Source organism: Heterodontus francisci, chromosome 3, assembly GCF_036365525.1.
Source record: "Heterodontus francisci isolate sHetFra1 chromosome 3, sHetFra1.hap1, whole genome shotgun sequence".
Classification (NCBI taxonomy): Eukaryota; Metazoa; Chordata; class Chondrichthyes; order Heterodontiformes; family Heterodontidae; genus Heterodontus; species Heterodontus francisci.
In genome coordinates, this window is record NC_090373.1 from 40483786 (window position 1) to 40500423 (window position 16638).

The 16638-nt window shown below is 43.3% G+C and overlaps 1 protein-coding gene across 3 annotated transcripts in view; it reads right to left on the reverse strand.

Annotated features, from left to right (window-relative positions):
• Positions 1–16638, reverse strand: part of LOC137355859 (CUB and sushi domain-containing protein 1-like) — a 1186508-nt gene that overhangs the window by 32247 nt on the left and 1137623 nt on the right. For all 3 annotated transcript variants that reach the window (XM_068021465.1, XM_068021474.1, XM_068021456.1), the window contains 3 exons: positions 16327–16400; positions 16117–16228; positions 10641–10820 (listed from right to left, as the gene is read on the reverse strand). In XM_068021465.1, coding sequence (XP_067877566.1) covers positions 10641–10820; positions 16117–16228; positions 16327–16400 — 366 coding nt within the window. The remainder of the gene's footprint in view (positions 1–10640; positions 10821–16116; positions 16229–16326; positions 16401–16638) is intronic.

Below are 16638 nucleotides of genomic sequence, written 5' to 3' on the forward strand. Positions count from 1 at the left end.
AATACACAAACATTGCTGGAAACACAATGCAGGTCAATCAGCATTTCTGAAAAAAAACTAACCAGTTAAAATTTTGGTTGTAACCATTTGCCAGAACTGGAAACAAAAAATGGGGGAAAAAAATGCCTTTAGACAAGACTGAACACGGAATAAGGGTGGGAGAAAAGAGAAGAAACAACAATTTGTAGTTATATAGCACCTTTAACATAATAAAAAGGCACTTCACAGCAGCATTATAAAATAAAATATGCCACTGAGCCACATAAAGAGATATTTGGGCCGATGACCAAAAGCTTGTTCATAGAGGTAGGTTTTAAAGAGTGTTTTAAAAAGGGGAAAGCGAAGTAGAGAGGCAGAGAGATTTAGGGAGGGAATTCGAGAGCTTAGGGCCTAAGCAACAGAAGGCATGGCCACCAATGGTGAAGCGATTAAAATCTGGGATACTCAAGAGGGCAGAATTAGATGAGTGCAGATATCTATATCTCAGAGCATTGTAGGGTTCGAGGAGTTTATAGAGATAGGGAGGGTTGAGGCCATGGAGGGATTTGAAAACAAGAATGAGAATTTTAAAATTAAGCGTTTCTTAACCGGGAGCCAATGTAGGTCAGCGAGCACAGGGTTGATGGCTGAACGGCATTTGGTGTGAGTTAGGACACACAGCAAAGTTTTGCATGACCTCAGGTTTGCAGAGGGTAGAATGTGGGTGGCAGGAGTGTGTTAGAATAGTCAAGTTTACAAAACACACGAGAGAGAAAGTACAAGTGGAGATGGCCAATACATCAGATGATATGAAGAAGCATGAAAGAAATCTCAGAAACAAATAATATGCAAATAGCTGAAGCACTGAAGGGAAATGTGCCTGAAATGATAAAATAGGAAGATGGTAAAACCAGGGAGGGTCCAAAAGTTTGAGAATAAAGAGGTTCACTTCAAGGGTGAATGTTGCTCTGCAGCCAGTGTTTTCTGATGTCGGGGCCTCGGGCAAACACCTTCCCCCTTTTACCCCGTTCCCCAAGATACCAAAAGACCAGCAACTCCTGTTGTAAAGAAAGTTTGTTTTGAGTTTCATTGTCATCATGTAGAAAGTTAAAGGCATAGAGATAAAAGTGGAAATGAAACTGGCAAGTGACAGGGAGCTCAGGATCACACTTGCAGACAGAATCAAAGTGAAGAGCAAAATGGCCACATAATGTGCATTTGTTCTACCCAATATAGAGGAGAAAACAAAGTGAACAACAAATTACAATATACGAAATCAAAGGTAGTACATGTGAATTGTTGTCTCACATGGAAGGAGTGTTTGAGGCCCTGGACAGGGGTGTCTGTGTGCAAAGGAACAAATGTTATGTCAGAATATTTGTGCTAGTGGAAGAACATTGAAATCATTAAAGTTGCAAAGGATGTAACAAATAAAACAAAAAAAATATAGTGGAAGTAGAAATGACAAGGATATGCAAATCACATTATACATATGATGATAGCAAAGGGAACGTACTGCAGGAAGAAATTTCTATTGTCACTGACTTGTACTTGATAATTCCTGCCCTGATGTGCCCTGCTACAATATCCTCTCCTAGCTGAAAGAGTGCAACTGATGACAGCCTAGTCCAACTTGTTAGCTGCAGAGGACGAGAGGAAGAGCCACTACTGATATTCTTGATTAATCCTGGTGCACTTGCCTATTAGAGTTGCCCCTTGGTGGAGACAATGTCATCTTGTTGCTTTCAGCAAGTGTATTGACCGTCATTTCAGCATGGCTGTATGATAGCATAGAATATGAACAATAACCAGATACTCCTGTGCTCCTTCAGTCATGCCAGAGGCCATCTGCACATAAAAGCAACTAATCTGTCTGAACATAGACTGGTGGGACTGATGGAATCTGAGTCCTCAAGAATAAATGAGGTAGATTCCGCAGTACCACAAAACAAGTCAAGCATGGAATTGTTTCAAGCCGATGTGATTCTGTAATAAGTGCAACACAAGTAGTGAGGCCAATTTGGATTCAATGCAGAGCAAGACATTGGTTACTTGTCATTTTATTCACAAAGTGACACATTTTCAGATAAACTGCAAAAGTAGATAGAAATAATGATGATTCAACTATAGCTTTCATGCTTTCATTGATCACTTTTTATCTCATCTTTCACTCAGATAGTTGAAGTAAGTTAAATGACTTCCTTCAGTATTTCTGACAACCATTTGAAATTCAGCCACCAGCAATCTGCCAACTAAAAATATGCAATTTCAAAAATATAATTACAGATGAAAAAGCATTCTTGCTAACCCACAGGGACAAGTAAGTGGATTCACAGACTGTAACAGCACTCTACCTCCCACCTGGAGTTTGTCCTGTTTCATAGGCGGTATGTACTACAATGACAAGTTCACTGTAAATGACCCAAACACAGGGTAGAGAGCGAGATGGAAAACAGCTGGATCATCAAATACATATATATGGAGAAAAATATATGTGCCTTTTCCATTGTGTAAGTGCCTCCTAGAAAGTGTTTAGTGGTGTAACAGTAATTGTATTGCCCTGTCATAGTAAGAATTTGAGGAACTTTCCCAACAGTTTGGATTTTATGGGGGTGAATTCCACAGATGCTTTAGGGTGTTCAGCTGAATTGCTGGTTTAACCTGTGTTTAGTGTAAGATGCCATCTTGGAAAAGCAGTTGAAGCTTGCGCTGATTGACACTTAAACTGCCTGTTAAAGCTCATTAACAGAGCTGCATGGCATTTTGCTAGTGCTTGATCTAATGCCGTCTCCTAACAGTGACAAGCTGATTGGGAGTAAACTAATTGTTGCAGAGGTTTCGAGCGCTACATAAAGGTATATCACCTTTTACTGTTCACTTGCTGCTGAAGGTTTGAAGAGGACTTTTGAAACACATTAGGGGACTTTCTGAGACACTCTTGTCAAGACTTCATCAACATTATATCAACATGTATTCTGGAAATTCTCTGAGGACCCAACCTAAAAAGACTATGCTGTGCCACTCTACCTTCTTAGACACCTTATAGGAGTCACCAGGGAAAAAGGAATGCTTGATCATGGGCATCTTGCCAGGGGTCTCCTTTGATCTGCAGGAGAAAAGGGAGAGAACATGAAACCAGGCTCAGCAGCACCAGCCACTGTAGTAGGGAGGGACAGGAAGGCAAGGTGGGACTCCTTCCCTACTGTGGGTACAGGACATTCCTCCTCCCCTGAACCTTCTCCACCAGCGCCTCCAGTGGCATACCTGAGAATCTGTGCACTTTCTCCCTCGGCACCTAAGCCATCCTGAAATGCGCTGTTGTGTATCCACCAGTACACTTCACGCCTTCATTGGAAGTGGGTGAGTGAAGCCCACAAATACTGCTGTATGAAAATTGCACCTAACCAGTGCTTGAGTGCTGAACATACTGTTGTCTGTTTAACACCTCCAGGCAAGTTCAATTCATGGTAAAGCAGCAAGTATAACTAAAATTGCAAACTAAAACCAGATTTACCAACAGGCATGTCTTATTAGCACAGCACCCATTTAGTGCTCGTTTTCACCCTTGTGCCAAAATAACCCCCTCCAGGTTGTGTAATGCAAAAGCTGGTTTCCTTTACATCTTTATTAAAAATGTATTCATATTCAGTAAGTCGGGGTCACTGGCATGGCCAGCATTTATTGTCCATCCCTAGTGGCTCTGAGAGGGTGGTGCTGTGCCATTCCAGAGGGTGAGCGCAAGACTTCTACTTGCTGCTGTGATTCTGACCCAATTTACTGGGCTGAGAGTCATTGGGTATTCTGGTGGGCTCCCAACAGGACTCTCACCAGCAAGTGGGAGCACAATGCTGCCAGCCAGAAAGATTTGGGCACTACAGCGTCATCACCACCAATGCAGCATTTGAAGAGAAAGAAGCCACTTAAAGACTTCCCCGGAGTCAACCCCTACTCTTTCCTGGCAGTCCATTGGGGTGCAGATTCAGATTCCAGCAGAGGCCAGGAGTCAGCAGGACTTATGGGTTCATTTCTCAGACAATTCCATGAAGCAATGACCATGGAGTCAATTTTACCTCTACACGTCCAGCAGAAATCAGTTTGGTGCACAGTTAAAAAGAGGATAGCAGCTTACTTAAACTCTCAGATCCTGGGTGTTACCAACATTAACCTGAAGGGTTTGTAGGCAGATTGGTGCCTGCCTAAAGCAGGTGGGAACAATGTTCCCTCTAAGCTGCGCAGCTGTGTAGCAACTCAGAAGTTCAGTGCAAGCTGTGCACAAGCTTTCAGATACTGATCAAAAGAAAATTTAAGGGCTCGCATACTTAAATCAACTGCGCACTACAAACAAAAAGAGTGTACGATGGGTGGGCACCTTATAAAGTTATGAAAATCGGATCCTAAGATGTTTTTCCCGAGATCTGAGGGAAAAAGCCACTGTGAACTTAACGGTGGGCAGAAGCAGGTCTGCAGCTGATCTGCAGACAGAAGAGAGCCTTCAGATTAAGTCTAAAATGTGCCTTTGTGGGACCAAGAGGAGGTGTGGAACCTTGCAAAATGTATCCTGTAAAGCAGTCAAAAGGTTCTATGATTGATTCCCTCCTTGTGTTAGTCAGTCTCAGACGTGGTAATCGAGAGCACTGCAGTCAGTGGCAGCATCCCTGAGCTAGGGAGAAGAGAATCAGCTGGGTCCCCATTCCTGATTTGTATCTGGCGATCCATCCTGGTAATATAGATTAGGTGAGAAGAAGGTTGGCTTTGATTTGTGATTTCCTTTCTTGCCAACACACACACAGTCAATAGCCTCACATAAGGATGGGATATTGGAGGACATACAACAACATCTTAAGGAGAGGAGAGAAAAAATGGGATAGAATAAATAGTTAAAGGGAAGAGAGATCTAGAAACTTCATGCTTCTTTTCTACATGTGGTTTCTGGTTGTCTGCAGAGGAAATTTTAATCAAGTTTATATCGTTAGCAATTGCATAGGATGTCAGACCAGTCAGAGAACAGCAAAATTCATTTCACTTGTCAGGAAAAAAAGTCGTTCAATAACTGGCATTTTATAATCATTAAGTATTTGCAGTAGCACACTACCAGTGGTGTGATATATTGTACTCAGAAGGTTGCAACATGTAAAGAATTCAGCTAGTGTCAATTAAGTAGGTTTTGTTAGCTCTTAAGGGCAAAATTGAGCACAATGATGTTTATGCGTATTTAATTTATTGGTATCAACTGAATTTTAGTGCTGACAAATTAATGTTTCAACCTTGGTTTAAATCTGTTTCTGCAATTCTCTTGAAGCACTGCATTGATGTTAGAATGCAGCGAGGGAGAAATCGCCAGGGTGCCAATTCGAACATTGCTTGGAGTGTTTGAGGAGCTCTTTTATGGTAACTAACAAAAGTCCAGAAAGATGAAGGATAAAGGTCAATTCCTTGTGGTGTACTTTCAGGATGCTGTTTTAAATTAAAAGTACAAAGTTAAAAATAGTTCAATTGATGGGTGCATTCTACTGTATTAAGGGATATTTTCCTGTTCTCTGCTCTGTGATCAGGCACTGAAATCGCACATTACCTCTAACAGTGGTGATTTTTATACTTCTTTGTTTCCATGTTGCTAAATAGTATTAGCACTCTATATTATGCTGTTAATGTCTATTGGCACCATATCCAGAGTCAAATACTGCCTGTTCGTTATTTTATTCAATTCAACTAAGTCTCCTAGGCAATAGATTGAATCCATCAACTCAGAGACACCAAGAACACAGCCATGTCTTGTGTAATGCTGCAAAGCACGTCTGACCAGGTTACTGTGCAAATCCAAAAAAGATTACTCACTTGTGACAGTCACAGTTGTCAATTACTGTGTTTAATGGGCCAGGAATTCCTCAAGGGATATGATAATTTATTAGAAACACAACTTCATCCTGCACTTCCAAAACTGCGGCTTTCTAAACCCATCTTTGACATTATCTAGACTGTCATTTTTGGTGGGAGGGAGGCCTCTGATGCTTCTTTGATTTTAAAGGGCATCTACATTATTTAAGAGCTTTTTTGTGCTTTCATACTTCATTTATTTTATTAGTTTTTTGTGTATGATTCCACGACTTTATTATTTTCACAGTGCCATTGTGATTTGTTCCTTGCTGGTATTTCTAAGACATCAGTGGACTTTAGTGCATTGGAACATGAGCCATGTCTGGGATTGGTACAAGACAGGCTGACACTTGTGATTCCTTAGATGGGTATTTAGTGACCTTTGATGTGCCTACATGGACACATGCTGAGAAGAGACCAGATGCCTCTCATTAACAAATGGATATCATTGGAGGGAAAATGACAATGAGCTATTGCTGCACAACCTCTGGTTGTAAGTCACAGAGCAAAACAGGCAGAAGCCTCATCTCACTACTCTCCCAAAATGGATAGAGAAAGATTTTTTTTATTGACTTGCGACATGTTGGCAGGACTTTTATGTTGGGCGGAAGGCCCTGCCCACCAGCTAAAAAGTCGGGGGCGAGCCCACCTTCGCCGAGCCTGTGAGTCACAACAGGATTTTAGGTACCCAAGGCCCGTAATTGGCCTTGGGCTGGACTTCCGCCCCTCTGAGGCAGGAGTCCCACCTCCAAGAGCTGCCAGCCATTCAGTGGGCCAGCAGCTCTTAATCCCAGCAGCACTACTGGGAGCAGCAACCATTGCTGGGACTGCACCCAGCCTCAGCAGTAAGTGGGATGCCAGCCCCAGTAAAAAGGTAAGTTTGTGGGGCCTTGCCGGGGACAGTCGTCTGCGCCCCAGCAAGGAAAGGGGGGGGGGGTTGTTTGGGGTGGGAGAGTGTTGTGTAGTGGGAGTGGTTGGACTGTGGGTGTGGGGCACAAGCTGTCCGATCAGGAGGGCCACCCCAGCCCGCAAGGAGGCCACCTGGTTTTAGTTGGCGGCCACCTTGGGTACCTCAGCTACCCACCGGCCACTGGCAAAATGCCAGCAGTGGTGGGAGGAGGCCCTCAAGTGGCAGTCAATTGGCCACTTAAGGGCCTTGATTGGCCTGGGGCGGGCGGGCCAGTCATAAAATTGCAGCAGGGCAGATATGCATTGGGAACGCCACCACCCCCCCCAAACTTCCACCCCCCAGCCTCCCACTCAATTTTCCAACACCCACTGCCACCAGCATGCTCCTGTGGGGGAGGAGGAGGGGTGGGGGGGGGGGGGTGGTGGGGGAAGCATTGTAAAATTCTGGCCCTTGTTTCAAAAGGGAAATTGTTATCCAATAATGTCTCATAATTTACTTGTTCAATGACACTGACACATTTCAGGAGCTGTTTAAGATTTGTACCTGGTTAGAGCAAAGAGGAACAGACTGTGCTTAGTTATACTGATACCTTTAGGGCATCACATACCCTCTTGACAGGCTCGAGTGAAGATATTGGTTCATTGGCATTCAAATGCCAGCTAAATCTTTCTTTTGCCAATTGTTCCCTATTCTCGATTCCTTTTCGGACTGTACTGGGGTAGCTTCATTTGTTGGGCTGCTGACTGCAACAGTGCATTTGTCCCACCACCCATTTGTGCCAGCAGGAGGAACAAGCCATTTAGAGGGTCAGGCCTCATTTCTATTCGGCAGATCTCCTGCTGTAGATCTGCTCTGGCAGAATAATCGGGCTCACAAGTAGGTCCTTTGGGAGGGGGCAAACGTGGAGTGGGGTGAGCTTGGGCCAGCAGCAATCTGCAATTTTGTTATGCAGCTAAAAGCTACATTTCTGCTGCAAGTAATATAGCCTGAAAACTTTACTGGGCTGTTTTACAGCAGTCTGTAACAGTCCTCTTGAGGACTTCTAGTAAGGCCACCCATCCCTGAAAACTGTATTTGGGGACCTAACTATGTCAAAGGACCTTGATTTGCCAAATCAGCAGGCCTAACACCTAAAAAAGGTGGGGTGCACCAAACAGACAAAATATGTCCCCTTTAAAAATAGCAGCAGACGTTGCATTGGCTTAAATAGGCAGTAAGTCTACCAACCCCACTTTGAGGCCACATTAACACTGATTGGCTCATATTAAATTTGGCCCTACTGACCCCTGAGGTTTCCTGGTTGGGTTCTACAATTATTGCCAAGTCTAATATAATCCTCCTCAGATGCACATGCGCATCTTCCAGCTGCTATCAATGAATGGGAAACACTCAGGTACAGGACTAATATTTCTCCCCTTAGCTCTGAGGTAATTTGAGGAGTTCTGGGTGGGTTTGTATGGGGTGGGGGGGATTAAAATCTTAAAAACCGGATTCCCAACCAAAATGCTCAAATGAAGCGAGTTTGTGCTTTAAGCCTCATTGTCATTCAGCATTTCAAATTTAACTCTCATCAGCCAAGTGCCTTTACACCTACTTTTTGGATCCAGCCTGTCTGCCTGAGGAACCCCACGATCGGGCACCACCCCATTGACCTTCTTTATGAGGCCTCTCATCCTCTCCTCACGGAGGCCCCTCTCCCAACAAGGCCTCCAACCTCCCCTCCGACCTCGACCCCAGGTTTCTAATTTTCTCCTCCACTCACCAACAACCAAGGCCTCAGAACTTGTCCCCAGGTCTCCAGCAACCCCCACCACACCAACCCCCCCACCCCGCCCCAAGCAAGGCATCTGACCTCCTCCACCCAGGACCATGAGATTGGCAGCACCATCACCACCACCCCCGCCCAAAAATGGAATCGCTCTCCCATTTGTGCCTCCACCTCAGATCGAACTCCCCATGCCCTGATCGACCCCCCTCATGCCCTCCAGATCAACAGGATTGATAGATCCCCCAGGATTGCGCCCTCCCAAAACCTGGAATTGAACCTCCTCATTCAATCCCTCCCGGGGTAGAACACCCTCTCCCCTCATCGAGATCAAACCCATCCCCTAACTCCAAAGTTGCCTCCCCTCTCCCCAATGCAGCCTTCACTGACTGGTTGCCTGTCTGACTCGAAGCCAGGCCTATCAGTCAGGCTGGTTTTCATGGCGGGGAACCAATCGGTGACATCAAATGCACACAGTGTGCGGGGGATTCCCGACTTTCTGGCCCACTCACTCCCCGTCGGCCAGATAAGTAAAAATCCAGGCCTAGGAGGCCAAGTGTATGACCTTGGCTGACATAAGCTAACGAGCACAAATGCAGAATCAAACCTGGTAGCTTTTGATCTGCATGGTTGCACGATTGCACGGTCCTTAACAAACTGAGTCGAATGGATGGATATTTAAAAGGAAAGTTCCTAGGTCACCCAGATGGGGAAATTGATGCAGACCCACCTATTTGAAAAAACGTCCTGCAAACTTATTTTGATTACTAGATCAACACTTAACATTAAGCCATATAACATCATAGTATGTGACAGAAAAGGAAGTCTGACAAATAGTTTTTCAAGATGATAATAATAAACAGAATTTAAATTCTGCCTGATGAGCTGCGATAGGGGGGCCCCGATTGTTGCCTACGAGCTTGCCGGGGAGGGTGGGTGGGAAATTGGCTGGCTCCCACGTGAAAACAACAAGCAGGTTGGGCCTGTGATGGGGAGGGGGTGTGAAGTGAAAAAGGAGCAGAATCTGGCCTGAATATGTGGTCGGAAGCTCACCTTGGGGTCAAATGTGATACCAGGTTTGCGAATAGTCTGGTTTAGTCTCAGACAGTGACCAGGGAGAGGGATGGCGTTGGTAGCTAGGGAATGCAGTTTGGAGTGGGGAATGCAAACAATGGCTTCAGTCTTCCCAATACTTAACTGGAAGAAATTTCTCCTCATCCAGTACTGGTGTCAGTGAAGCAGCATGATAATTTAGCAACAGTAGAGGAGTTGAGAAAGGTGGTGGTGAGGGTAGGGATGAGTGTTGTCAGCATATATGCGAAAACTAATGCTGTGCTTTTGGATGATGTCACTGAGGGGCAGCATATACATAAGAAATGGAGGGGGGGGGCAAAGACAGATCCTTGGGAGACTCCAGAAGTAACAGTGAGGGAGCAGGAAGAGCAGCCATTCCAGTGATACTCTTCCCACTCATTTCCACTTGAATAGCTGCCTTTTTGTTAGACAAAAGTTAACTAAATGTAAATTTTTTAAAGCATAATTTTTGGTGAATTTTAATGCTTATTATGGCTAGTGCTGCAGAATGAAACACTTTTACTTTTATCACCTAATGCTGCATTAATCATTTCAAGAATAGGTATAACCTGGCCAGGAGGAAAATAAGATTTCCTTTGCTCATTACAATAAGGTGTCTTATCCCAAGCATCCCATTTCTATTCACACTCCAGGCATCCTTCTACTAATTTAGTGCTAATTTGTATTAAATCGCACACAGGCACTTTCTTATTTAACTGTCAGCTTACATATATAAGGAACAGCATTGATACAGCATTAACTTGCTTTACATTTTCCTCGCGTTAGCAGGTATTAGTCGCTTTCCTGCAGGACATGTGCTCTCAGGTGGGAAAACCGTCTGATCTGTCCCTTCTCTAATTTAAGGGAGAGTCGGGCAATTGCAGGTCTCCTATCACCACTCTGACTAGAGGTCAAAACTGAGTGCTTCTAACTGTGGTTCTTGCATGGCACACTTCCACAGTTGGCACTCTGCTCACCAAATGAGTGACTGGAGCAGAGGTGCTGGTTATTCTCTTTTACCACTCACACTGAATTTACCTTGACAGACTGGTGGCTTTCCTGACCATTTCCCGTCACCCTTGCATGCCCGGTGCTCTGATCCTCCTGCAAGGTAGAATCCTGGCTGGCAGGTGTAAATTAAAGTATAACCCAACACTGGCAGTTCAATCGCTCTCACGTCCACATTGGCAGGTGTTTCTGGCTGTCTGCAGCTGTGTGCTTGAAGGAAAATAAACATGAGAAATCAGACAATAAAGCCAAAAAAAAATCTAAGCATCAAGTTCCAAATGACCACATTTCATGTACAAGATCAATAATTTGTCAAATGCCTCCCAGGAATTGGCTAGTTGAGTGGCTCAAACTCAAGTTGGTGGGATGGAATTTACCAGTTGCCAGCTGATGGGTTATCAGCAAGGTACACAACACTTTGGGAGAGAATTTCCATAGTTCTCCCACTCGTCCACAATAAGTTTGGTGGAATAGCGGGGGAGATCTTGGGAAAAAAATGTAATTCATTTCCGCCATTTCTCTGGGATTTCTGCCGAAGTTATGGTTGATAAGTGGGGGAGCGCCCACAGAAATTCACCCCAGCCCTGATGGGGAGTCATTCATACCAAATGGGAAATCCCTCCTGTTTGTGCACACAGCTTATTTGAACCTGACCACGAAGAGTGCATTTAACAATGTAACAAAACACACTGAAATTACTGATGCAACAAAAACTTGTGAGAAACCTACTGATATGGAACCATTGGACACAAGCTGTGGTGACAATAATGCAGTGCCCAGCTGACTGATGTTATCACTTGTGAGTAACATTGTGGTGTTGGATGTAGTGATCCTACAGTGTTTTCTGTGGCAGGGATAGCCAGGAACTCAGCTACTTCACATGCAAGGAGCTGTTTACGCAATTATTAAATGTGTTGCTGAGGAGGGTGTTGCATCTCTTCAAAGATAAAAGTAATGAGCTTCACCTTCCTGTCACACACTGCTCAGTCCATGGGATGTCACAGATGTCATGGGATACTCTGGTGCTTTCTTTATTCTGACCAGCAACAGCTATTTAGTCACTCTGATTCCAAACTAAGCAATCTCATGCATGGTGGAAACCAAGTAGAATTTCCTGACTTGGCTGAATTCCCACCTCAGGGTACTGCTGAAGACAATATTGGAAGATGAGTCTTCAATGGGCCACTCTGAACCACCCCTGGTAGCTGACTAAAAAAGAGCAATAGTAGTGAGAAGCTTTCCATTCCAAATTCTCAACAGCTGAAAATGCATTTCCTAGGACAGAACCTTAAAGAAGAAATGGGTGGGAGGAGTTGGGGGATGGGAGGAATTTACTCACCACCTCAAGGGCAATTAGGGATGGGCAATGCATGCCGGCCTTATCAGAGGCACCCAAATCCCATTAACTAATAAAAAAAATCTGAACACGTGCATATCATTAGAAAGCTTCTTCTGAATATATAATTTGAAATTAAGCATGACACAAGATGCTGACTGACCTGCTGGCTATTGCCGGCATTTTCTGTTTCACTTGCTTTTTTTTTCATCTTTCATAACTATGTTATTGGAACTGATACCATGTTTTGTAATGAGGAAGCATGAATCAAGTGCATTGTGAAATTATTTAAACCCTAATCAGATTCATGTATGCATTTACGCCACAACGCACAATGATTTATTGCACACCAATGTTAAAATTGTCATATATTACAAATCAGGAACAGAAAAATTTAACTTTGCATCAGCATTAAAGTGATTCTTAAAATTCTGTGTATGTAAATCCGATAACTCACTTCAAAAATAATATAGTGATCTGACCTCACTGTATCTACTTAACCATCAAGTCTCCCAGGCATTATATTTTCAAATGTATGCTGTTCCCTTCCACTAAACTTTGTCCACTGTTTTAACAAGTATCGTACATAAACAGTTAATGTTAGCAACTGCTATTTTTGTTAAGCATTGTCAAAGCTTACTGTATTTGATGCCAAGTGTCAAAACACTGAGCTTTGTTATGCTAGTAACAGAACTGAAGCCACATAATGTGCTATCATGTGCAATCTCTGCTCTTCTCTCTAATGTAAAAAAGAAATATAGATGTTCTTCTCCACAATGTGTCATGTATTTTTCTAGTCTTTGAATCAATGCAATTGTCAACTTTAATGCTGCCTGCACAAGAAAAAGACCATAAAGTTACGGGCACATTTACCGTCTTTATATATGATTTATATTCATAGATTCACTGCAAAATATACAAGTGACAAAATGCATGATTAAGACCACGGATTATGTAAATACCCCTTGGACCATGCTATATACAATGTGCAGCAGCAAAAAATACATTTTTAAATAAGCTAATCTTTTAGGAACTGGCAAATATGACTTGCTGGCCGGCAGAATTTAGTTGAGATTAAAGCCCTCAGGTTGGTGGCTGCACGAGAGCCACTGGGAATGGAGGAAGTGTGGGCTGGTCCTTAAGGTGGGAACCTCCTATTTTGACAGAGCAGGTAGGGTGTTCCACACCCCTGGGGTCTACCTGCCTTTCTTCCACACTTGTGGGGTACAGAGACTTCTCCGACAGATTTTCCATGTGTTGCCCCCCACCCCAACCTCTGCTATTCTACTGTAACCATTTATACCTCCTCTTTACTTGTCTTATCACCTCCTTTCACCTTGCAATATCATCACTTCGATCATTTAATCACGCCTGCCCTCCACCATATCACGGACCTTTTGTTATTTCATCATTCCAGCCGTCCACCCTGTAACAGACCTTCCCTTTTGTTCTTTTCCTACTCTCTTTTTCCAAGCTCTGTATTTGCTTAAAAAAGTTGTTTGTCTCTAACATTCTGATGAAGGGTCATCGATCTGAAATGTTAACTCTGTTTCTCTCTCCACAGATGCTGCCTGACCTGCTGAGTGTCTCCAGCATTTTTGGATTTTGTTGTTCAAACTGTTACGAAAGTGCTTCCGTTTTTTAATATTTTTTTGAGGACTTGTGTTTAAAACTGAAAAGATTCCATGAATGTGTTTTTCTTTTACCAAGTTCACTGAAACGTCACTTAAGATGTTGGCTGGGATTTTACTCTTGGCGGATGGGAGCCGTCCACCATCTGGAAAATTGGTGGCGAACCCGCTTCCGCCTGGCCTGGGGATCCGTCCCGCAATTTGCGGGTCCTCAGCCTTTAATTGTTCTGAGGCAGGACTTCCACCTGCTTGAGGCAGGAAGTCCTGCCTAATAGAGCTGCCGGGAGCGGTGGCAACTGCTGGGACTGCAGCCCAGCTTCGTGAAGATGATGTTGGGGAACCCCGGTACACAGGTAAGTTTTTGTTGCCTCAGCGGGGATGATCGGTCGGGCCCTGGCAAGGCAGGGGTGGTTGATTGGGGGGACGGGGGGCGTATTAGGTGTTTGAGGTGGTTGGGGCAGTGGGAGCAGCCCTCCGTCGAGCACAGGATGCCTGAAAATGAGTGCCCCCCCGCCCCATGCCGTGAGAGAGCTGCCTGCTTTCAACAGGTGGCTTTTTCTCGGGCCTGGCCGCCCGACCAGCCATGGGTAAAACTCCCATGGTAGTGGGCAGAGGCCCTTAAGTGGCCACTTAAAGGCCTTGATTGACCTGGGGTGGGTGGGCCGTCTTGCATAAAGTGGCGGCGGAGGTGGGAGCGCGTCGGGAAGAGCCCCCACTCCATTTTACGCCCCACCTCCCCCTCCCCCCGACACCTTCCCACTCTTTTGGGGGGGTTGGGGGAGGTGTAAAATACTGGCTGTTGTTTGAAAAATACCTTTACTGGAAATCATGAGTTTTAAGCTCAACAAACAACAGGAACCTAGTAACCTGGGGAAGATGTGTACAGAGAAGACATATGTCAAGGTTTATAGAGGTCAGAAGGTTGACTTTCTGTTTGGGATTTGGATATTGTTTTCAGTTCAGTTGGGGTGTGAACTGTTCTGAAGACAGTTGGTGTTATCCTGCCAAGGAAAAAGAATGCACCCAGCTCACCTCTTTCTCTGTCTCTTTGAAGAAACCCTGCAAAGATCCAGTGTGGGAGAGTTAAAATCCCTGGTGCTGCATTTCTCCTAAGAAGCTGGAAAAACCTGCCAGATTAATTCTCAATGCCGCTTGAAAAGAACTGCCTTTAGAAAAGATCCCAGTGGCCCATCTCCGTATATTCAGACACCAGACCAAAAGGGACAACTGACTTCCTTCCATACCTTCTCTTTTTCTTCAAGAATTAGCAAGTATTTGGCCAAACTATTTTTTTTTTGTCTTTTTTGTAACAGACGGCTGCAAAAAGAATTTTTGTACTTTTTTCAGCGTGTGTGTGTGTGGGGGCGGTGAATTTAAAAAGGGAACTTTCATATTTCAATCTGTGTGTTAATACTTTGCTTCTTTACTGGATAAGTCTTGTTTGATAATAAATTGATAATTTTGTTGCTTATTAAAGAAACCTGGTTAGTGTATTTTATTCTGGGATAAAGAGTAAAAAATATGATTGACCAAATCGGTAATGGGTAAACATTTTAAAAATATATGTTATGACCTGCAGAGAAGTGGGGCTAGAAAAGACAGTGCACTCCTCCCTTCTTGGTCGTAACAGAACCTTGTGAGAAGAGTACACAGAATTCACAGCAGTTGCACAACTGCTGCACTTAGGCTGAAGTATAGTTGGGCAACTATTGAAAATGACCTCAGATGTGTAGGAATGATTTTTCGACCATTCCTGAGAGATGATAATGCTTGGCAATGATTATCTTAGGAAAGTGTGGTTTGAGTATGCATTATTGTATTCTCTCCCAAGCGCAGAACGATACTATGAGGTCATTTTAAGACTTTGTGTTCTAAGCAGAGAGCCTCATTCACCAGCTGATCAGAAATTTATGTTCACAGTTTTCTGATCAATTCATGATTGTAAAAGTGTGCCTGCATTTCAATTATATGCTACTGGTAAGTGTGAGGCTATGCACCAGATTAACAGTTAGATAATTACCTTTATAAATCTATTAATAGTTTTCTACCCAGTCAGAATTAAGTTTGCAGTTTTTTCTTAATACTCTAATATAGTGCATTGTATTAAAGGACACACCCTTCTGAATATATTTACAATTTCTGTTCGCCAATATGCCAGCATTTCAATGCTGAATCAGCTGCTGACCTTCCTTTAATGTTGGTTATGTTTCACATGAAAAGGACTGATTACTACATGCATCAAGTTGAACAAGAATGAAAATTGCTCTGAACAGCAGGAAATAGTTACAGCTGTGTCCTTAGCTATTGCCTGTTGACAACTAGTGCCTACTACCTGCCTACCAGAAAATGTTTCTCCATATGATGAAGACAGTCTATTACACATCACTTCTACTTACCACAAATACAAGTAATTAATTGAACTACACCTTATTAAATATGGACAAGGAAAGGAAAGTACAACAGAATTAGATGGAGCAATACTGTATACACGCAGGGAAAAAAATGTTGCAGTCTTTGCTTTAGGAACCAGAAAACTTACGAATGCATTCAGGACGTACACCACTCCAAGTTAAATTGGCAAGACAGGAACGTGTTGTGGAGCCTTGAATGTGGTAGCCCTTTCGACATTTGAAAAATACAGTGCTTCCAACCTATAAAAAACATAATGTTCTCAATATAGACAGGAAATAATTGGGAGGGGACGTTAGGCTGCATCTTTGGATCAATAGACTTTGATGTAACCTCTTACCTCGTAACCTTGGGAACTGTTCTGCATTCCAAAATGAGGGGTGCCTGGATCTGTACATATAGTGTGCATTGGATCTTTTTATAAGATGGAAATATTGAAACAGAAAAAAATATTAATAATTCTGGCTATGCTAGAAAGAGATTTGTTTTAGAATGGTTACAAATTAGCAGGTTTAAAAATTTATGTTCACTTTGGTTTTCCAACGTTGTATACTTTAAAGTCTTGAAATTACACCTGCCGAATATTAGCATATACAGATAACATGATGATAATCAATTCTTTTGCGGACTATTTATTTTAAACATATTAAAA